General features: G+C 44.6%; 1 protein-coding gene across 1 annotated transcript; it reads left to right on the plus strand.

The window, feature by feature from the left end:
* The first annotated feature begins 322 nt into the window (after positions 1 to 322).
* On the plus strand, positions 323 to 23,380 carry cavin1b (caveolae associated protein 1b). Its single transcript, XM_068583913.1, has 2 exons — positions 323 to 1,155; positions 21,740 to 23,380. The coding sequence occupies exons 1-2, from the start codon at positions 625 to 627 to the stop codon at positions 22,616 to 22,618; spliced, it is 1,410 nt and encodes a 469-aa protein (XP_068440014.1). The 5' UTR covers positions 323 to 624; the 3' UTR covers positions 22,619 to 23,380.

A 23,380-nucleotide genomic window follows, 5' to 3' on the forward strand; every position in this document is an offset into this window, starting at 1 on the left:
AGCTTGTATACAAGCAGATCAGTGCAGCTCTGCGATGACTATTCCAACCATGCTGATGGGACATGGCTAAACCAAAGGGGTGTGTTACTGAATCATTGCGGGGCTGGACCTATAAACTGGAGGTGGGGTCTTACTAATGTGTCTGTGTGTGTGTGTGTGTGTGTGTGTGTGTGTGTGTGTGTGTGTGTGTGTGTGTGTGTGTGTGTGTGTGTGTGTGTGTGTGTGTGTGTGTTTAGGGAGGAGATGGGGAGGAGTTTGAAAAGAGGGGGAGAGTCCTATGGAAAATAAGGGGGGTGGAGAGGAAAAACCCTGCCAGCTGTAGCTTGACTGGAGGGTTTCTCCGCTTGGTGTGGCATTCACATCCCAACGCTCATGTGGTAACATCCAGCATCGCTTGGCTTCCCCTGCACACTGGCCTGACTCCAGGGATTTCAAGTAGACAGGGCAGACAGACAGAGAGAGAGAGAGAGAGAGTGCATATATGCTGGAGAGAGCTAAGTTAGTTTTAAAGTAGGAGGGGAAAAGAAAAGAGGTCCAGAGAAGAGAAGAAAGGGAGAAGCAGGTGAGAAAGTAAAGTGTCAAGTAAAGGTTGATTAGCTGGCTTTACACAACAAATCCACTGATATGGCAGCCATGGAAGCACTGGAATCCACAAGCGCCCAGCTGGAGCCTCACACCTTCACTGAGATCTCAGACGATGAGGTCAACCTACCGCCCTCGGACGACGAAGACGATGCCCTTGCCGCGGTCAAAAAAGAGCTGTCCATCATGGGCACGGAGGGCGACGCCGTCGAAGACAAGGACGAGGCGGAAAAGCCGGACCAGCAGGTGAACGGGGTCATGGTGCTGACTTTGCTTGACAAGATCATCGGGGCGGTGGACCAGATCCAGCAGACCCAGAGCGGGCTGGAGGCCCGGCAGCAGGAGATGGAGCGTTCGGTGAACGGCATTCAGGGCGAGCTCACCAAACTGAGCAAGAGCCACAGCACCACGTCCAACAGCGTCAACAAGATGATGGAGAAGGTGCGCAAGGTGAGCGTCAACGTCAAGACCGTGCGGGCTACCCTGGAGAAGCAAGGAGGCCAGATCAAGAAGCTGGAGAACAACGAGGCGGAGCTGCTCAAGAGACGCAACTTCAAAGTCATGATCTACCAGGTAGGAGAGTGCATGTATAAATACACTCATGCGGTTATTACTTGTCTGCTCGAGGTGCAAGGCTGTGTATGTAAATGATACAGCACCTTATTGGTTTAGGGATGGGTGTGGCCCACCGGTGAACCAAACAAATGTTCGGGCTCATGAATGTGGTTGAAAGTCATTTCACTGCCTAGTCACTTTCCAAAAACACTTTGCGAAAAATGGTGGTGGTGATTGTTTTAACACAAGGTTTAGCGAACAGGAAGAAGTGTTTCTGAATTTGCTGAGGGGCCAGAGGATTTCAGGGAGTGGTCAAAGGTCACCTCAAAGCATTGCTGGCAAGAGCTTAAGTGGCTTAAATCTCATCTCTGAATCCATTTCCTTGGAGAATTCATATTCAACCTATAGAAAGGTACTCTTTATCTCTCAATCTAGAATACTTAATTTTAATACATTTAGTTTAGTTAACCGAAACTCCAGAGCGTGTGCTCTATTTTCCGTGTTAAAAGTTGTAACTAAATGCAAATAACTTCAAGCATGATCCCTTTGTGGTTCTATGATTGATGTACAAACATTTTGAATTCTTGTTGGTTCGGCCTTTCGCCTACAGGCGCCATTCGTTATGATCATGAACGACATCAGTGGCCGTAGGTCTGCGGCTGAAACCCCCCCCCAGATGTTGCTCTGTACCAGCCCTGCCCCACCCCGAATCTGGTTCAGTGCTCAGTCTCCACTAAATATTTTCCTTTGCACACTATATATAGGACGAAAGAAATACAAGCCAATCATGCTGGCTGCCAAAATACAACAGAATCCATTCGTAATGTAATTCTACTCTTTCACTTTTTTTCAAACAAAGCTGGAACACCACAAGCACGCTCACAGGCCCGAAGTTTCTTCTGAAGAGACAAAGTTTTTTTATTTGAGAGGGAGCTGAGGGGAGCCCTGTTTCTTTTTTTAGCCGCTGTGTGATGTGTAATAGCTTGCAGCTTTTTGCACAGTGGCGCGAGAACATTCAGAGTTTCCACCCTTGACTCAGACATCAGGGCTTGGACCGACCTCTCTCTCTCTCTTTCTCTCAGTCTCTTTCCAGCTGCTGGACAGAACTCAAATGAGAGCTCCATCTTAAGCCCGCCACGTGGTCTGACCGTGGACGCTCAGGAGTTAACGCTATTCTAACATGCTTGTACAATAGATTTTGGTTTCCCTGTCCTGGCATACCAGCACAGGATTTGATACATAATGATGTAAAGATGAGCAGGTAACAGCTCTCAGCAAGAACATCATAATCTCCATCATGACATTGGAACCAATCTGATGACAGATATGTTTCTCAATCTGATAATAAATCAGCATTTTAATTGGTATCTAATAAAGTCTTGAAGCCAATGACTGCAAGTTTTCAGAGCAATGTACTAGAAACAGCAGACGGTGGGATTTATGCTTGCGTTGGCCAACTGGTTGGGCCCTGTGGCAAGACAGACTCCCCCTGAAATGCCTATCTCTGCTCCCTCTCTAACACAAAACACCAGCTCAGGTGGCGTTGCCAGCGATGACATAATGTCAGATTTATCTTCATTAAAAAAAGCAACCCACAATGTCTTGTTCTGTTTTCAATTCTCTGTGCTCCTCTGTTGTCCTTCAAGGCCAGACTCTTTCAGGATCAGCAGTAGACAGAGAAAGATCCTGCCCCAACTGTAAAATGGTTTATTTGGCTACTTGCACATTGTATCAATATAGAAATACTTGGTCTTTGAAAGGATTCATCAGTACTCTTGACTTGTACCACGAACAATCACATCAGAGCCACTCACAACAACAATGTGGACACTGTGGAAGTGCACATACATCAACAGTTGGAGTAGCGAGGGTAAGAACTTCAGGAAAAGACAAGGGAGGGGGAGTGCTATAAGTTGAGTTAGTTATGCTAGCCCTCAAACAGATGCAGTGGATTGAAAAGAAGCGCAGTCAGAGTAGGAAGAGTATCAAGTAGATTCTAGCTTAAAAAAGGTTTCATTGTATGAAAAAGACAACGTTTCACATCGACCGGGTCTTTATCTGGCAAACTGTCAACATGACAATGCACGCATACAGACAAGACTGTAGAAGCAAATGGGAGAAAAACCAACAAACTTATATGTGTGATGTCATCAGGTATAAAGTGTGGAGCTGCTCGATAGACAATGCATTGGAAGAGATGTTCGAGGAGTGTACCAGTTCTGATTATATATGCTACATTTTCACAGCTGCAACAGTAGAATAATGCTCTTGATGTTGCTTCGTGGGGCACGAGCAGATCAAGGATTAGACTAGTGGTTCTTGTCATGGCCCACTTTGGAGGAAGAACAATGTTCATGCACCACGACAAAACAATTGCCTATTGAGACTTTTAATTAACCTGTTTTGCACTGAACGTCTTTTTAGCCCACAGTCCCCCCTTTGGGAGGAGAGCCCTTCGAGGCTTTAGTGAGGTCTGTTCAAGTATTCAAGTAGTCATGTGAACCCCAAATGAGTTCTAATACTTGTGTTACTTTGTAAAAATAAATGTATACAAAACAATTAATAACAAAAATTAAATAAAAATGTAGATGTAAAAAGTTATAACCTTTATACTTAAACCTGCTTGATTGGGGCATGCTGGGTATTAAGATTTAAATACATTTCTGCTTAAGACTATGAGTAGCACAAAAAACAGGCCAGATTTTTGAGGTACTAATTTACACAAGAATCTATCATACTTTATTAGATTCCTACAAACTCGGAGAGTTACAGAGAGCTGATCTTTTTTTAAATCCGAGATTGTAAGATTAAGATAATAACGTGCAACCTGTGCCAAACCAAACAAAATTAGTGCAGATGTGTGAGCCATTACATTGTATTAGTATTAGCCTCTGCAGTGAGCTGCTTTCCACTACAAAAAAACTATTAAAACAAAGTTGTAGATTTGATATGGCCGCCATGCTATTCATGCTCAATGTTGAGCTATGCCCCCTACACATCTGTATTCTGTTTTGTGAGAGGCAACAGCAGAAAAGACGATCTCACAGTGGGCTCCTATTTACTGGGTTACCGATCACACTCCCCTGCACATCCCTTCCCACTTCATATTCAAACAGTACACTTTAACATACACTTTATATTACTCTTTTCTGTTTCTCTGAGCACTTTATCTTATTAATATCTATTGCACTGTTGTTGTTGTCGTTGATTGTCGATTGGCTAAAGTCATGCACCAAAAAATAAATCCTTGTTTGTGTAAACATTCCTGGCAAATAAACAGCTTCTGATTGTGATTCATGCGCTAGTATGAGTCTATTAGCAGGTTTATGACACATGCCTGAGCAATACATACTGTTTTCTGATCTTTTATGGACATTTGTCCAAAATGCTCTTCTCCCTTTCCAGTTTTGTGTCAGGTGGGAAAACGAGTTTAAATCCAGACACTCCTGATTTATGCTTGCACCGTCTGTGCCCTGAGGAAAAGCCCCGCTCTGAGCTCTGAACACACCCTGTTACTGCGCTGTGTTTACCGTTACATAGGGTCAGCTCACATGGGGAGGACACAGCGGCTGCGCTTTGTTGTCCAGCACAGGGTGTTTAATCTCTGCTTTATTAGCGGCTGTTGAATCCCCCCACCCCCACACCACCGGGCCCCCTTCACACGTGTGGTCCCATCAAGGCTTGGACCGACAGGATCTATGACTTAGTTCACCTCAGACACAATAAATAAATAAATAAATATATATGTTCTACATATACATGTACATACATGTTTTTTAAAAGCTTCCTGGTCGTCTGTAGGAAGACTGGGTGACCTGATTGCACACATGCATCCATGGATACTTTCCTCTCTGGTTTCAATTCACTTTTTCCGCAGTGGGAATGTTTGGCACAAGATGAGTCAGAAACCATTATATTTCATAGTGGCACAGCTCATTGCGATCGTTCAAAGGCTATTGTCAGTCTAACGCAAAAAAACACCTGTGGTTGATTACAACATTGGAAATAATATCCCATAATGCCACTGGCATGCTGGACTAGCTCATGCTACTGTATGACGTGTGAAATCAGCGGCAACTCTGTCAGCACAACTGTTGGAAGTGACTCCCTGTTAGCAGGAGCAGCTGTCCTCCTGCCGGGAGTGTGTATGTGTTTGTGTGTGTGTGTGTGTGTGTGTGTGTGTGTGTGTGTGTGTGTGTGTGTGTGTGTGTGTGTGTGGGTGTGTATGTGAGGGGGTGGTGGGGTGGGTCTTTAGCTTATTTAAGCCTGAATATCCAGTAAGCCTCATAGTTGCTTCATTATGTGCATCCCCGCTGCCAAAGAACAGAGCTTACTACACTTACTGCAGATCCAACCTGGAATGTGACGGCTCTACCACTCAGTGTGTGTATGTGAGAGAGCACGGGAGCAATGAAAATACTCTGCGATCAAAGCTGCACTGCTACTGGAACAATGGATTAAAGCATCAAACAGAGTGCAACGCTATGAATGCCTCTGAAGAGAGACCTCGCGTCCTCTCTGTGTATGAATGTATGTGTGTAGACCAAAGACGGTCTATATACACACTAACCCCACTGCTCTATTACTGCCTGAATGAAGTTATTCTGATTGTTCCTTAAGCCGCTACAACGTTAGCATAGCAAGCACTAAAGGACAAGAGCTCCACCCAAAAAACAAACATTTTAAAAGTAGTTTTCTCGCTCTCTTGGTGGCAGACGAAGCATGAATTCTGACCTTTTAGGAAAACAATATCTGTTTATTGCATGTACTTAGAATCTATTTATTTTGGGTTCATGTGACTTGGTGGGTTTGAAGCACACTTTCATGCCCCCAGGTACGTGCGGCTGTTTGTTTTGTTCCCCCTGTCCCTCAATGTGTGCATGCAGACCGTTGGCTGAGAGCAATACACACTGTGCAGTGAGAATGTGTGACCGCTTGACCCGAGGACCTTCCTCCATCCCTCTCAGGAGGGAGGAATAATATATGTGGGCGAGCGAGAGCAAAAGATAAACTTGAGGAAGAGATGTACAGGGAGTGGATGGGTGTGCTGCGATGAAGACCAGGGACCATATTTAGACAGCTGATTCATAGCACAGGCATCCCCGGCCCTCCACGCTAACCTCCTCCTGCCTCCTCCTCCTGCCTCCTCCCCAGTAACCGCCCTCTCCTTCCCTCTCCCTCCCTCTCCCTTGCTCCTCCACGCACCAGGATAATTCAGTCCACATCTTGTCCTCCTCACCTCACCACACCTTACACACCCTACCCTACTCCCTCACTACTTTGACTCCCTCGTTTTTCTCTCTCATACCTCTCACTGCATTCTTTGTTATCTGAGTTGTTATATGCTTGTGATACGTGCAAATTCTGAAATATGTTGGGTCCAATCAGCAAAACCTTAGCGAAGAAATATCACGGTATTCTTTGAAGGAGTGTCTCTGTCATTTTGATAATTGGCAATAGACTGAGGACATTTTGTTTCTGCAGGAGCTCTTCTTCTCTTGATCTAGAAAAATAACCTCATTCTAGCGCTGCACTTGCTGTGCTGCTTCTCTTAAAGAGCCGTTCGCAGAGGCCAAGTAAATCCACACTTTTTGTGTTGGGTTGAACTTTGGTCATGTTTGTGAAACGTGAATTTGTAATGTCGACCAAAATTGAAACTGTCTCGGTGGTGCTGACCTTTTAAGGAAACAAACACAGGACTTTCACCCAGGGGACTGGTGTTTGTGTCCTGTATGGAACCAAAGGTCAAGTTACTTTGAGTCACTTAATGTACATAACGTTAACTACCTAACAAACCTTCTTTTTCTTTGCTAGAGGACTTTGTTTTACCAGCTCTAACCCTGTTTTCTGTCAGCAAAGTGCCTTAATTACAAATATGAATGTTTCTTTTTTCATCTTCGTGCCACAGCTTCATTCTTTCACATACTTGTCCTGACATTCAAAGGAATTGGAATTTTGGACGTCAATGAACATCTTATAAACAATCTGTCAGAATATGCTCATCTTTCTTTCTCTTGTATGCCATACCTTCAATCAACACTGCCCAAAGCACATGTTGCCTCCACACTCACTACATTTCAATCAATATCCCCGTGGCAAACTGCCCATTTATGTGAGTGATCATAGCTTCATTCAAATGATTTGCAAATGTGCTGTTGTGGACACTGCGCCTCAAAGGAACCAGATCTGCAACACTGTAAAGTACACAATTCACCAAGCGGCCTGGGAGCAATACAAGTCCCAGTCAGGAATCGCATGTAAATTAATCAAGAGTGAACCCATTCTTCTCCCACTGGTCGTTTCAGGTCCATATATGGACACGCAAGGCAAAAATGTTCCCAGCTCAGTTTACAGGCCAGCTTGTGTGTAACGTTGTTTCAGCTCAGAGCAGTGTTTTTTGGTGGAGTGTTTTTGGCTTCGGGTCAGTACTGTAGGTAGGAGAGGTGTGAATGTCAGGCGAGATGTCCTGGCCATCTGACGAGAGCTTGTTGACAGAATGGGGAGGAAGGGAAAGAGGGAGGGAGGATGAAGGAGACAGAGAGGGAGGTCACAGAGGGCTTATGGAGACAGAGAAAGAGAAGGGGATAGAGCCATCTAAAAATAGAAACTATCACATACTTGTTTGATTGTGAGAAGGAAAGGGCCTTTAGGAGAGTGTGTTCCTGTTTGGGTTTAAAGATCCGAGGCCGGGCCTGGACAAGTGGTGCAGACACTCACAGGCCACAACGCCAGCGTGTTTGTTAAACCACAACGTTCAGACGTTTGTCATCCGGTTATTGAGACTTGGGTGAGTTATGCTAGTAGAAGCTAACGTAGAGCCTCCAGCCCGCAGCAGAGAGGAGCAGCGGGCTACAGAGCACTTCCCCCTGGCGGCACGTCTCCAGGGTCTTTTACTTTTCAAACTTGCAGTCTTCAGCCTCAACTATTCTGACGTGAGTGACATCACTGGTGGACATTTGTCAGACTTAACACAGCGGCCTCTGGAGAGACTAAAGGCTTTATTCCGATTTTTTTCACATATTTTTTTCACGTACTCCCAAACATCTGTAATCACACTTTAATGGCCTACAATCAGTTAGGTAACTCTCCAAGTGCATGTGTCTCAAGCTGCAGTTCCTCTCACTGGATGCTGGCGCCAAGGAAACTGTCGGTCACGTTTTCTAGACTGGCCCAGTGGTTCTCAACCTTTTACATTTCAATTTCATTGACAATTTACCTTATAACTATTAAGGGATTTTTGAATGGATGCTGATTATTGTTTATATTATTTTTTATCTCAGGCATTCTGTGGAAAGCCTTCAAGTACCCCCATTTGAGAACCACTGTCCGAGCCTAACATTTTTAGCTTTGGTGGTTGTAGTTTTTGACAAAACCTCTTCCTTTATATGCACATCTTATTATTATTTTGCTACAATTATGTTTGTTTTACTCCATCTCCTTGGATCCCACCTTCTGATAGAGCTGTTCACGTTGCAGCGTCTACGCTAACCTCTTCAGGGGCCGCTGTACACACCTAAACCATGTCCATAGCCGACCCCTGCACCGCCTCACAGGAAGCTGATTGGTTGTACAGTCCCTTTCGGCACACTTGAAAAAACGAGACAAGGCTGTGAGTGTGTGTTAAAGTATTGTGATTTTTTTTTAAATGTGGTTACTTCAAAATTGTATTGATTGGGAATGAATTTATCATGATGGACCACGAGTGATGCACCATGGGCACAAGAAACACTCAGTACAGAGCTACAGGTCGAGCTGAGAAAGTGTGTAAAAATGTGTGTGGACGTGGGTCGCAGCAGTTTAAATGTTTTGTGCGGGCATCTCTCAGACGGGTTCCCTCTGCACAGTCTCCACACAACCAGACACTTCAAGGTTTAAAACTCTTCTTCTGTTCAAAAACAGCATCATCGTTGTTCTGCCGTGGTGAAATGCATGACAAATCTGTCCTAACCCGGCTCACTTTACATCAAAAGAGAAATTGTCTTTTTGATCCTTTTTTCACTTTATTATATTATTTATTTTTGTGTGACATTTCTAAGTGGAGCTTTTCCACATGAGTCAGACGTCGATGACTCACAGTCCGAAGCCGTGGTATTAGAACACATTAGTTTGTTTCCTCATGTGATTCACCTCATGTGATGATTCTAGCTCTGCATCCTCACAGAAGAACAGAGGTACGTTTGTGATAAGCCACCAAATCCTCTAGATTTATAATGATTTGAATGTTACGATGACTATCTCAAACATTAGTGTCTACATTATCTCTAAAGTATATGTCTGTGTGTATAAATAAATGTAAGCCGTCACTCTCAACGGGATCCTTTCTTGAGTCATTTGTGTAAAACGAGAATATATAGCTAATCATTATTATCATTCATTATGTTATGATCTCAAAATTTCAACTGACATGACAAATAATCTCATGCAAATACATGGAATGACCACAACCTTTTAACATCGCCTAAAACACTCAAGCCATATTAAGATATGACGATAACTAAAATCTAAAACGATGTGCTGCATGCACACAATGCCTGCTCAGCATCAAACAGACAGTCAGAGACTTGCTGGTACGAGGCCTTTAGCAGCTATACAGACAGATATCTCCCTCAGGAGTTGATGGAGACCAAAATCAGAGCTAACAGAGGGAGAATATTGTACTCACCTTCATCATGTAGACACAAGTTCACCATGTTAACTTTAAAAGTTCACAGTTGTGTTCACAACTTCTGCCCCAAAGTGGCTAAACATATCTGTTAATGCAGGTTTTGGTAAATGGAAGTGCAATAGTAAATCCCTGTGACCCTTAGCCCTACAACCCTCTTCGCTCCAAGCAGAGAGAGGGACAGGAGCAAACAGCAGAGGAAGAAACCACTTCTTCTGCAGCTCCATAAATCTCTTTATAAACACCGACCTCCTCCATTGTTTTTGGAAAGAGTAACACAGGGTGGCCATGGAGACGACCACGGTTATCCCTCGCTGTCCAAGTCCCTGTAAGTCAAGCATGGGGACCTGTACATAAGACCAGAGAGGGCAAGAGAGGAGGGAGGCAGCGCTGCCCAGCTTCAGCTGTTCGTTCCATCTTTATCAGATCTTTGAAGTTCAGGGTGTTCGAGTCCTGATTCTTGCTTAAAGTTGTCTTTGGATAAGCCGTTGGAATAGTACATGGTGTCCAAATGAAGGGTATTACTCAAGAAAAAGAATTATTAATGATGGGGTTTTGTGTTTACCGTCAACTTAGAATTGTGTGTGTCTGTGGAGCTGCATTTGCATGTGTGTGTGTGTGTGTGTGTGTGTGTGTGTGTGTGTGTGTGTGTTTGTGCTCCTACATGAAAGTACATGATCAGAATACCGCAAACCAAAGTATGTCGTAAACGCATCTTCCTGTGATAGTCGACAATGGCAAGCTGTGTCTTGCAGTGAGAGCTGAAAGGGGAGAGAATGAGCTGCCTTGCATACACGCGTCTGCAGCCTTGGAAACACTTCAAGAAATCCTTATTTGTGTGTACATCCTTACAAAGCTCCTCTGTTGAAGTAGAAAAGAGGTTCATGCAAACTGTTGTAGCCCCTGAATACACAAAGAACTAGAGACCCTCTTGCGACGGGATCACATCAGCTGCGGCGCCACATAGAACCAGGGATGCAAAGCGCGGGGGAGGGGGGGCAACGGCCCAGACCCCCTTACTGCTGGCTGCTCAGCCCGAGTGGTCTACACAGGTCCACCTGAACCCGAGGGCTCGAGACCCCTCCTGTGGAACTTGTTCAAGTTTGGATCCATGGTTTTTGTGGTCAATCGGGCCGGGGTTTGTTTAACATTATGTGTCCAGGAGGTGAAGGGTCAGAGAGCGGGTCAGAAATGGGCAAAGTTTGAAATTGCAAACAGTCAATGTTATTCTCATTATGCTAGATTCAACACAACATCACTGCTAATACTGCTAATATCTGTAAGCTGTGACAGCAAGTGGGCTTTTATGTTGAGATGCTAAAACAGAATAACCGGATGTATTTTAAGACAATGTCTTATACAGGCCCAAAGGAGAAGACTAGATAGACAGATAGATAGATAGACAGATAGATAGATAGATAGATAGATAGATAGATAGATAGATAGATAGATAGATAGATAGATAGATAGATAGATACTTTATTAATCCCCAAAGGGAAAGTCAGGGTCCAAGTAGCTCAAGACATCACACAACATGATATATACATACACACACTATTAAAAAAAGATTGTCCAAAGAAAAATTAAAAACAAGTTGGGTGAGAAGGAGTCCAGGCTGGGGTGGAGGTGGGGGCCGTGTTGTTCAGAGGGCTCACACAGCCAGTAGATAGTGAAGATTGTGTAAAGTTTAAACAGTGAGTGAGTGTGGGGCTGTGCATGTTTGAGGGGGTAGAGACTACACAGAGAAGTGTAACACAGTACCTTTGCTAGACTTTTTGACAGATTGTACCGTTGTATGGCTCTAGGGATCAATGATTTACGCAGCCTATCGGTTTTGCATGGCAGCAGCGCAGTCTGCAGCTGATCACACTCTTCTGTTGCGTGAAGGTACCGTAGAGTGGATGGTTTTTATTGTCCATGATGGTGAGCAGTTTGGTGAGGGTCTTTTTGTCGGCGACTGAAGTGATGCACTCCAGTTTAGCACCGACCACAGAGCCAGCTTTCTTCACCAGCCTGTCCAGTCGCCCTGCATCCTTCTTCTTCGTGCTTCCTCCCCAGCACACCACCGCATAGAAGAGGACGCTGGCGACGTCAGACTGGTAAGACATCTTGAGGAGTTTGCTGCAGACGTTGAATGGCCGCAGCCTCCTCAGAAAGTACAGCCGGCTCTGCCCTTTCTCGTAGATTGAGTCCGTGTTGGCAGACCAGTCCAGTTTATTGTCCAGAACTACCTCCACATTGACCCCCTCAATGGAGACAGGTAGCATGGTGGGTTTAGACCTACTACTAACATTACATTACCTAAGACACAAGTGCACAGCAAATACACAAGTAGCAAATGCATCATTTTTAACATTTTCATCATGAGGCAATCTGACTGAGAGCAAATGGAAAGGACAGACGCTGTGACCGGTTAACAACGAGCGATGCCTTTAAGCACGAAAGGACGTGTTGTCGTCACATGTTGGCCACCAAAAACAAACACATCTGGGCGGCAGAAAAGAGGATTGAAGTGATTGAAAGTAATAGTTCACCATTTTAGGCCGGCGCTTATTTCAATTCAGTTTATTTTGTAGAGCACAGAATCCCAAATAGAGTAGTAGACATGGACCACGATCCAGACCACCACACTCACATGTCAGCAGAAGGAGGTAGAGTGGAGGGGCGTCAGCAACAAATAAACATACCATGTAATACATCTAATTTATTTAATTCACGCACATTTATTTTGAGCATTCAGTAGATTGAGAAACGATGAGCAGGGACGTTGTGATTTCTGGTAAACTACAAGAAGCAACTTCTTGAAGAACAGTTGATGCACGTTTTGCTTTTGGACTCTCCAGAGAGACGATTGCAGCAAACCTGGCAACTTCACTATGACAAACTGCTGCTCACCAAAAGATACTTCATGCATGAAACTCTGAAAATGATCCAAAAAAATAGCAGCGTTTTAATTGGAGAGCTGATGTCACTACTTAAAAATTACTTTATTGCCTTAAAATTTTAATAAATGAAGTACAGTCAAAGGGCTGCCCTTTTTTAAGACACTATGATAATGAATACATATACATATAAAACAGATGGTGATATGTGCTGATTATAATAAACTAAACAATATAAGATAGATTGCCATATAAAAAGGTTGACCTTTCACTCTTTCCCATTCTCATGACTCTTATGCTGTGGTCACACCGAACGCGACAAACTTTTTCACGTCACGTCCACCGTGTTAGTTGTGTCGCGCGACAAAAAAAAGTGTGTTCACACCAAATGCAGTATGACTAATCAAGCCGCAATAAAGGAGGCATGGCTTAGCTCCCAGCTTCTCTGCAGGAAAAGAGCGATCTTTTACGCTATGGAAACTATGGAAGAAATAACCACTCGTTCTGCTTTAAGTCACAAAAACGTGGGAATATCAAACGCCCTCCTGTTTGGGTTCATAAATGCCATCTGTATGCGCACACAGCTCGATGAAATGTACCGACTTCAAGAAGTGCGTCTCGCTTTAGTAATATGGAAATAACCACTAGTTCTGCTTTATACTTCTTCTGTAAACTCTACATAGTGTGAACATCAAACTCCATGGTGTCTGGGTTCATAATATTGTCCGTAGTCCCACAACATCGTCTGAATGACGGTCGCTATCATCGCTATCACCGGCAGAAGTTTGACTCAACATCAGGACGGCGGTGACGAGCCGAACATCTCAACGCTGATTGGCTGATGCAACTATGACTCACATGTTTTTGTCGCCGGAGTTGGGAAATTTTAATTCGCGTGACAACCTGACTGTCGCGTCGCTCGCCAGAAAAGTTGCGTCCACGCAGCTCCTACGCAGCTGTGCATTGACTTTGCATGTAATCTGGTTGGGCGACCAATTTTTGTCGCGTTCGGTGTGAACACAGCATTAGCACAGAGTTTATAGCGAGACCTTGATGAACCCAAAATGAACCGCCTCCTCTTTATTAGCCTGAAACAGTGGAGCCACACACTCTGGAAATAAAAAGGTGGCTAAACTGTACAGCGCTTGTTATAAGTTAATAAACTAGAGATCAAAGACCACGCCTACGTGCGGATTCTTTCCCTCACCATTAAGGATGCTGAAGAAAAAGGAAATCCATAACTTTAAAGCGAAACAAGCGATGGACAAAGGCAGAGCTCAGGTGGCCTCTCACAAGGCCGACCAATAGAGACAGACTGAGAGCAGTGTCCTCATTCAACCTCAGCTTTGTGTTTGTGGCCTGTGGGAGGAAACCAGAGAACCCGGGTTGAACATACAAACTCTATACGGAAGAGTTGTGTCCGGCCGGGGAATCGAACCCCCGGCCGGTGGCGGCCCTGCGCGAGGGGGGCTGAAGCTGACAGCACAGAAGCAATCTGCCCACCATGCCGCGTGTTCTGTCGTCGGTCACGGACTCGACAAACGTTGTGGAACAAGTGAACTGAACTGAATCAAAAAAACAAGTCTGATCGTCTGGCACAGAACTGGCACAGGATATATTTTGGTTTCCCTGTGTTTGGTTGCCATGGAGCTGTGACGCTGATCTGTCTCATTCCTCAGTGATCCGAGAATCTGAGCCTCCTCTCCTACCCACCGACTGCGAGGAGGGGAAGTGAAAAGGAGGCAATAAGAAAAGAAAGGTTGCTGCTGTGCTCCAGTGCAACAACATGCCTGGTGACTCATCTCTCTCTCTCTCTCTCTCTCTCTCTCTCTCTCTCTCTCTCTCTTCAGGGACCTGCGGCATGCCATCACTTTATATAGCAATCTTTCTTTCTTTTTCTCTCGAGCTCTAGTTAAAGGGGCCAAGTGGAAAACAGGGGAAGAGTGTAGGGAGTGCTCTCCCCAGGGTTTTATGCTGTGTGTGACCATCACAGTCGTCCCCAGTGTACTCACATGAGAAACGTAGTGAAGAACAGCCTTCACATCCCAAAAAATCTGACAGGTTGACCAGTAGGAGGACTGATGCGGTGGAGACCGTCTGTCCAGCTTGAATTGATCACCACAGACGGATGATGAAAATGTCTTCCAGGCAACTAACAGAAAATGAGTGTGTGTTTGATGTTAAACCCAATGTGAAAGAGAAAAAAGGGGTGTGCCCTGCAACAAAGGAAAACTGTTCCCGGGATGTTGCGGTTAGCTTGTGTTGTGCGTAGTCCGTTGTTTTAAAACGGCTTTATAGTGTGCTGTTTTTAGAAAATGTCTTTTATCTGAAACTTGGAAGTGTACCAGAGCATTTGGAGATCATTTTGTATAGTTGTTGGTTTGCATGCTTGGTGGCGCTTGAGCACGAGCTGAAGGGCTGTGAGCAGAGTGAGTAGAGGGTCAAGGTTCATTCTTGACCTTGACAGCCGCCCTTGAGAAACCCATCTCATCACGAGGTCCCTGCAGTTGTGGAGCTCTAACTCGATATCACACCCGCGATCTGCGTGATCCCGATGACGCGTGCGTTTTCACGACTACTTGGAAACCCCCGTCGGCTGACGAGCATCATGTGGGCTGCTGCTAAATGGGCCTTGTGGTGAGCTTCTTCTCTCAAGTAGAGGAGTTGGTATTTGTGTTTCCAAAGCCCCAGAAAAAAGAAATGATGCAGTGTCCTCATGTGCTTCTTCAACGGCCCCGGTTCCTCTTTACATCAGCAGTTGTGTCATGAGGATTCCTCCTTTTCCTGAATAAAATGGAAAAAAACTCAGTATGTGTGTGTATGTGATTGTGTACTGTACCTTTATGAGCCACATACACACACACATACACACACACACACACACGCACACACACATACACACAAACACACACACATATGGTGGGGGGTATTGAAAAGAGAGACAGAGAGGGGTGTGTTGCAGTGGGATTCCTCTCTCTGGCTCTACATCAGGCTGATGAGTAGTTGCAGTGTGGGTTGAGAGTGGAAAGCTTCCATGGCGAGCTGTGTGTGTGTGTGTCCCCTCCACCCCCCCCCACACACACACACACACATAACGCCTCCCCCCTCCCGCCTACCCTCTCTCTCTCACACACACACACACACACACACACACACACACACATATATTTACACATCTGTATGGACACATGTTCTCATGCAAGTTAACGCACATACAAGCTTTCACACGCGCGCACACACACACACACACACACACACACGCACACACACACACACGTACACACACACACACACACACACAGACACATCGCAGTTAAACATCTCTTTCCTTTCATCTGGAAACGTTATAGTTCCAGTCAGGCTCACCACAGTTACTATGGAGACACAAGTACAACTCAATGTTTTTATCTGCCGGGGAGGCCGTATAATTGAAAATGTTTGGTTCCGGCCTGGTTTTTATATGCAGACTTTAATACCAGCCTGTAATACCAATGACACAAAGTACACAAGCTCAGAATTAGCTGAAAAACATATTTTCAGCCCGAGGCAGGAAGTGTATTTAAACACACTTGGCTGAGGTAACCGAGCGCTGGTTTCTCTGTACTGGTTGATCGTCCCAGTGATTCACCGCTGGCTCCGCCCAGAATGATGCCCACATGAAACAGCTTTGAAAATGAGACTTTCAGGAAACACACAGGCACAGGCAGGAAAGAGGACTGAGGGTGATAAAGGTTTAGGAAATGAAATAAATAATAATATCAGGATGCCAGCAGTCCGGTTTATGCAAAGTGATAATTACCAGAAGAAATGTTTCTCTAGAAGTCCAGTACGGACAAACCAAACTAATCCAAAACCTCACTGCTAAAGGCCGCTAAATCCTTCAGGCTGGCCCTTTGAGACCAACGTGGGGATGAGTTTAAGCTCCTTAAGGTCATGTGAAGGTCACGAATGCAGGACACTTCTCAGGAATCAAGAACGAACCGGTGTATTACTGATTTCTGTTTGGCAATAACGAAACACAAAGTACGCTACAGTTCTGTAATCTATCAGTGAACATCTCATGTGCGTTCCTTTTTTTTCCAGCGTTGCAATATTGTTGCATAGTTATGCAACACAAGCGCAGATTAATTACAAGTCTGCAAAGCATAATTTATGAGAATAACAGAACTGTAGACTTAATGGTCACTTTGATGAACGACACGACTGAAGCAAGTTCCTCATTATACAGAAATGAAAGGACTTTGAACATTTCTGACTTTGACCATAAATAGTAAAAAAAAGAGTGTCCTATGTCTTTTCCAAACCACTTTTCCTTGACTGTGATGGAGAACTACACGAGAGGAAGAGAAGGTGTGAAAGAGAATTCATAAGGAAAAGACAACCGCAGTGCTCAGAGAGTTTACCTTCACTTCTTATGGGGGATGGGTTTTTTCTTCTTTATTTAAGCAGCTTTATTTTTTAACTCAGAACTTTGAGGACAATGATGAACTCACTTCTGAACTCAATGAAGGATTCAGTTCCAAAATGAACTCAAACCTCCCAGGAAGGATGTTCTCACCTTGTCGTTAAACCGTCGACAGCGGACGATACTGACGTGCGTATCTTCTGTGACGGAGATAAGAAGGAACACATTGAGTCACTTTTAGTTTGACTCCAGGGAATTGGACGTGCTCTTATGAAGGTTGCCACTTCCAGGCCGTCATACCCTGTTAGGAACCCTCAGAAGCAAAACAAAACCCTGGTGGTCAGAGTGAAGAACTGAAGGTGCTCAGAATAAACGCCTGTTCTGCACCATGAGCACTCGCCATGAAAGAGAAACACTGCGTTGTGCTGACCACACAGAGCATCAGCCAGCTGATCTCAGCAACTGACACACACACACACGCACGCACACACAGACACACACACAGACACACACACACGACGAGCGTCTTTTGTAAGAACTACAGGCTTCATATATTAGCTTCCGATTTGAGATGTTAATGACTTTCTTACCTCTTCACTTCAGTTTAAAATTGCTTTGCTGGAAAAATGTGGATCTTTGAGGTTTATAATTAATAAATGAATAAATATTAAATGCCTAACCAGATATGGAGGCTAGCAAATGAGCTTCAGGCATCCCTATATACATCACATCCATTGTACATGGACTGTTTACATCGCAGCTTCGATCAATGGGTGTCATTGTTGGGTGCAGTCCCAGAGTGCTAGATAAGGTCATGTCCTGGTTTTGAGAAGCTGATCGATGGGTGACATATGAGAGCCAAGGATCGATCGATATCGAGCCCTTTATCCCTGCATTTGTCTACCCCAACAACACCCCCATCACATTTCTACCATGAATTATTGTTGCCTGTCAGTTTGAGCAGTTCCATGGTCCGATTTCCAACATGCTGAGAGTGTAAAGGTGCACTTACAGCAGTATCATGCTGCAGCGTCTGAGGGAGAGACTCTGAGTCAAAGCCCTGAGAACACCTTGTCAAATGAAAGACGTTTGCCCAAGCTATGAAACACTGCATGCAGACACACACACACACACACACACACACACACACACACACACACACACACACACACACACACACACACACACAGAAATCAACATGAAGGCATAACAAGAGATAAAGAGCAAGGAGTGCATCTTCACATTGTACTGAAACAAATCATGAGACTACTCCCATCGCTCAAGGTCTCTCTGTATTCTGTCTCTCTCACACACACACAAACACACATACACACACACACACACACACACACACACACACACACACACACACACAATGTGGTTTAATTTGTTTTGCAACTTCCCTTGTGACTATCATTTTGTAATTCAATCGCAAAATATGACTGACACACACACACACACACACACACACACACACACACACACACACACACACACACACACACACACACACGCACACACACAAACACACTGTAACACACAGAACATTACATTCCTCATTGGTCTACTTTCCATGGCTCTGAGTGAACCTTCCTGTCTTTTGTGCAGCTGCCTCATGGAGAACAATGTCCCATTAAATGAGGAGGGTCAGGAAGTCAACACGCTAAGGTGAATGCCTGAACTTCCCCATACACTTTCCATGTACTTTGACACACACACACACGTATGCAGCACAGAATTCCCTGTCGAAGCCTTCTTTTGGAAACACATTAGCTGGGCTTCCCCAACCACTGTTCCAACAATATTGTAACGAGCCCCATCCCTCCCCAGTCGTCCTGCACAGTCCTCACAGAACTACCTGGTCTCACCCCGACTACTGGGTCAGTGCTTTACTTATCATCTTATCCCTGCTTTTTATTTTGGACTTTTTTTTTGGTTGTCAGGACCAAATGTCAACTTTGCATATGAAAGGAAGAGTATGTCACATTTAGGGGGGTTTGATTTGCAGCATTGGAATATTATTCCTAGCTATGTTTGAGATTGTACATTCCAGTGAGATATGAATTACTTTACATAGGGACTTTGTTGCTGCTTTATGAAGAATATTTAGGTATATTTTAAAGTTACTATGCTGTTCTGAATGTATTTGTTGTAAAAAAAATAATGTATAGGTTTTTGAAAACATGTATTTAGTTGTGTAGAAAAGCAGAGTATTGAGGCATTTGTAGTTCTTCAACACGCTTGGAAAGGGAGGGGTTAAGTTGGTTGCAATCTGCTACCCCACCACTAGATGCCACTAAATCGTTGAACTATTCCATTAATGTCTAATAGGAAACTCTATTCTAGTTTGGAGCTGTGACATATTCCCACAAGAAAAAGCTGCACGCAAGCATTCCACCCTGATATCTGCGATAACAACTGCAATTGTGACAAACTGTGAGGCCATGTCAGAGACTTGGACGCCACGTCGCTTAAGCGCTTCACAACACCCACGGCATTGTTCTTGAAGCGAAACAAGATGGAATGAGCTTCGACTCAGGTATTTTCCAGCAGCCCCGCCTGTCAACGCAGCTGTTCAGGAAAGCCAAGATTCCCCATCCGAGGTCAAGTTTACCCAAGATACTGCATCACAATACCTTCATAAAACTACCATCACGCTACAACAGAACAATGGGCAGGAGCCCCTCCTCCAGCTCATATACCTCGTTGATGCTATCAGCTTCCTCCTGAGCAGATGGTTTTCCAAGACTCGGAAACGTTATCCCACTTGTGCTATTACTCTATCTGTACGACAGCAGAGAAGTATCTTCCCTTTCCACACCTCCCCCCCGTGTCCTTTGTTCACGCTCTGGTGTGTTCCTGTTTTGAACACAGAGGCGGTGTAGAGGGAGAGGAGAACACAATACGTACATGATGCAGACATTCAGGAGCCCTATTGCAAAAGTATTTGCTGTAATGGAAAGAGGAAGACCCCCCCTCCTCCTCCTCCCACCCCCGTCCCCCTCCTTCCATTCCTTCATTAACAAGCATTGTTTTTACGAGGTGAATGAGGCACACAATAGAAAGGAGGGAAAAGGTTCCCTCATCTGTGAGTAAACAGGACAAGGAAAATCAAATGTTAACGGGAGATGGAGGACCCATGGAGCAGGGGTTAGGTGAGGGGAGAAGGAGAAGACAAGCACAAAGGGGTGCTGTGCAGGAATGCATCATCAGGGTGGGACCGAGTCCAGGGATCATACTTACTTGTGTGCTGAGTGTGGTGTTCCGTATGGGAGGACCTTTATGTAACAAGACGAAACACCAACCAAAGCTAAACTGGTGGACCCTGGAGGCTGCAGGGTTCACAACACCCAGAACTCTGTTCCCAGGGCCTGGCATGTAGCGGGGAGATTTTGTCCTGAGGGGGTGCTAGAGGACACGGTGGTGTGTGTGTGTGTGTGTGTGTGTGTGTGTGTGTGTGTGTGTGTGTGTGTGTGTGTGTGTGTGTGTGTGTGTGTGTGTGTGAGAGAGAGAGAGGGGGGTCATTACAATCAGAATTGCGTATGCTACGAGCACATTGCATGGATATGATTGTGAGAATTGCTCAAAGATGTTTACAAACATCCGCTTAGTCTGAAGGACAAACTGGTCAGAATTTGGTCACAGGACACATTTCCTTAGGCCATGAGTCAAGAATTCATTAGCAATATCTGAAAATTTCACGTAAATGTCTATCAGGATAAAATGATTCGGTGATGATATTTTGGACAGTGGTGGATGTAAACAGCACCTTCACTGGTTGGTGGAGGTGTACAAGTGCAAAGCTGTGACTCTCGTCTTCCTACGGAGGACATTGCCAACAATTGAGAGTTTCCATAACCATAGTACACATTATGCATATAGCCATAGGGCAGGAGTATGCGAACACACACACACACATACTTGTAGTAGGCTCTGTAATCAGGTAATAAATCAGTGTTTGTGGGTGAGTAAGAGATTTGGGAGAATCAAAGCATGTGTCAGCATGCAGAGAGAAACACGACTGGACCCAAAAACTTAAATTATCTCTGATCCTGATGGGAACATCTAGGAGCTCTCGTCTCCTCTCTGCATCCAGGACTGTGTGCGTGTGTGTGTGTGTGTGTGTGTGTGTGTGTGTGTGTGTGTGTGTGTGTATGCTATGCACATATTACCGATGTGTGAGTGCAGACTTGCACTTAAGGTGCTCTTACATTTTACTCCCAGCACACAGAAAGCCCCCCAAACATATTTCCATTTCCATGTTTTCATTCTTTGTTGCGTTTTCCTCTGTCACCCTCTGGTTTGACATACAGTAAGTGAGAGAACCCTGGTGTCTTGTTACAGATTCCACTCGGTCTTGGCCACACATGCCTCTATTGTGTCGACTGGTGCGTCATTCTCACCACAGTTCTCCTGTGTCTACCTGTGCACATAGAAAGAGAATGGAAAAAAATGCATGAGAAGTCATACATCATGTACACATTCACATATGTTTATTGCATCAACTTCTGCATTAAGTTCATCAACTTAACACACAAAATGAGAATTAAAGGAACAATGTGTAACATTTAAGGAGATTAATTGGCAGAAATGTAGTCAACTGAAAGTAGCACTAACAATGTATTAACATTCCTTGTGCTCTCTTCTCCACAGGATGAAGTGAAGATTCCCTCAAAACTCAACATCTCTAAATCCATGAAGGTTTCGGAGTCAGTGTCGGGAAGCAGAGGGGGCAGCCTGCTCGAGCTCAAGGAAACTGTGGAGGAGGAGGAGGGAGGAGAAGGAGAGAAGGAAGACAAGCCCCACATAGACCTCTCGTCGGATGAGGAGGGGGTGGAGTGCGAGGAGATCCTCGAGGAGACCCGTGCCGAGCGCATCAAGCGCAGCAGTCTTCAGCGTGTGCAAACCCTGAAAACGGTCTTCTCAAAGGAGAAGATGGACAAGACCAGAGCAAAGACCAAAGAGAAACTGGAAAAGACCAAACAAAAGACCAAGGACAACCTGGAGAAGACAAAGCAGAAGACAAAGGACAACCTGGAAAAAACCAAGCAGAAAACCAAGGATAACTTGGAGAAGACCAGACAGAAGACCAAGGACAACCTCGAGAAGACGCGTCACAACATTGAGAAGAAGATGGGCAAGCTCGGAACACAAATGAGTGTCAACCCTGAGCGCAAGCAGAAGCTGCAGACGTCTCGTGACAAGGTGAAAAAGGCCTTCACGCCAGACCATGTCGTTTACGCTCGGTCCCAGACCGCGGTGTACAAGGTGCCCCCCTTTACCTTCCACGTGAAGAAGATCCGCGAGGGCACCACCGAGGTGGTCCAAGGCACCGAGATGGTGGAAGTGTCCCAGGAGGTGGATCCCTTCGGCGGAGCAGATGAAGAGATCGAGGAGGGCGCGGTGGAGCTTGAGATGGAGATGATGAATGGAGGTGGGGATGAGGAAGAGGCTAATGATGATGATGAGGAGGAGGAGGACAACCAAGATGCTCTGCAGGAGATTGAAGACAGAGATAGAGACAGCGACTAGATAAAGAGTTGGGAATTAAGAGTCTGATATAATTCCTGAAGTTCTTTTGTGAAAAGATAAAAAAGAATTGAAGACTGCTTAAAAATAATTACGGTTGATAACAACTTGAGTCCAACTCTTTTTTGAATCATTTTGGCCATTATTCCGATTAGTTACTATAACTTTGTACTAACAAGTTATTGCTGAGATCTGGGAACACGGCGTCATTGCTATGATTGTGACGGTCAGACGATCAGACAGCTAGTTAACAAGCCAACACGTGGTCCACATCTCTAAATCACTGTATTTGAAGGTCAAATTTAAAGGTTGCACACAAAAACTGTGAGTAATGCTTCAGCATACAAGCACAGTATTGTAGATCACATAAGTTTGGAAAACCTTTGGGTTTGTTCCCATCCTGCCTGAGCGTCTGGCTGTCCTGGCAGCTTTCACACTATAAAGCGTCTTTGAGTATTCAGAAAAGTATTCAAAGTCTTATTATTATTATTATTATTATTATTATTATTATTATTATTATTATTATTATTATTATTATTATTATTATTATTAATAGAAAGTAGCAGTCAAGCCAGATATTTTTACTTGGAGTTGGTGGAGCCTAAAAGCAGAGCTACATGGAGAGCAAATACAGGATTTATGTATTTGCCAAGTGGGCACAAGTGCCACTGAATAGGCAACTGCTTGCTAACATGCTAATAAGTTAGTGTTGTGTGTACAGCATGTTGTGTTTCCCTTAAAGGAATAGGGTGTCGGATTTAAGAG

This window comes from Clinocottus analis, unplaced genomic scaffold, assembly GCF_023055335.1.
Source record: "Clinocottus analis isolate CAN_PGR_092001 unplaced genomic scaffold, fCliAna1.0.p SCAF_19, whole genome shotgun sequence".
NCBI classification, from domain to species: Eukaryota; Metazoa; Chordata; class Actinopteri; order Perciformes; family Cottidae; genus Clinocottus; species Clinocottus analis.

What these genes read in the sequence shown, in the direction of transcription:
- cavin1b (XM_068583913.1), top strand. Translation starts at nt 625, where the DNA reads ATGGCAGCCATGGAAGCACTGGAATCCACAAGCGCCCAGCTGGAGCCT. An exon ending in TCAAAGTCATGATCTACCAG is followed by an intron (nt 1,156 to 21,739) that starts GTAGGAGAGTGC and finishes TCTTCTCCACAG; the next exon opens with GATGAAGTGAAGATTCCCTC.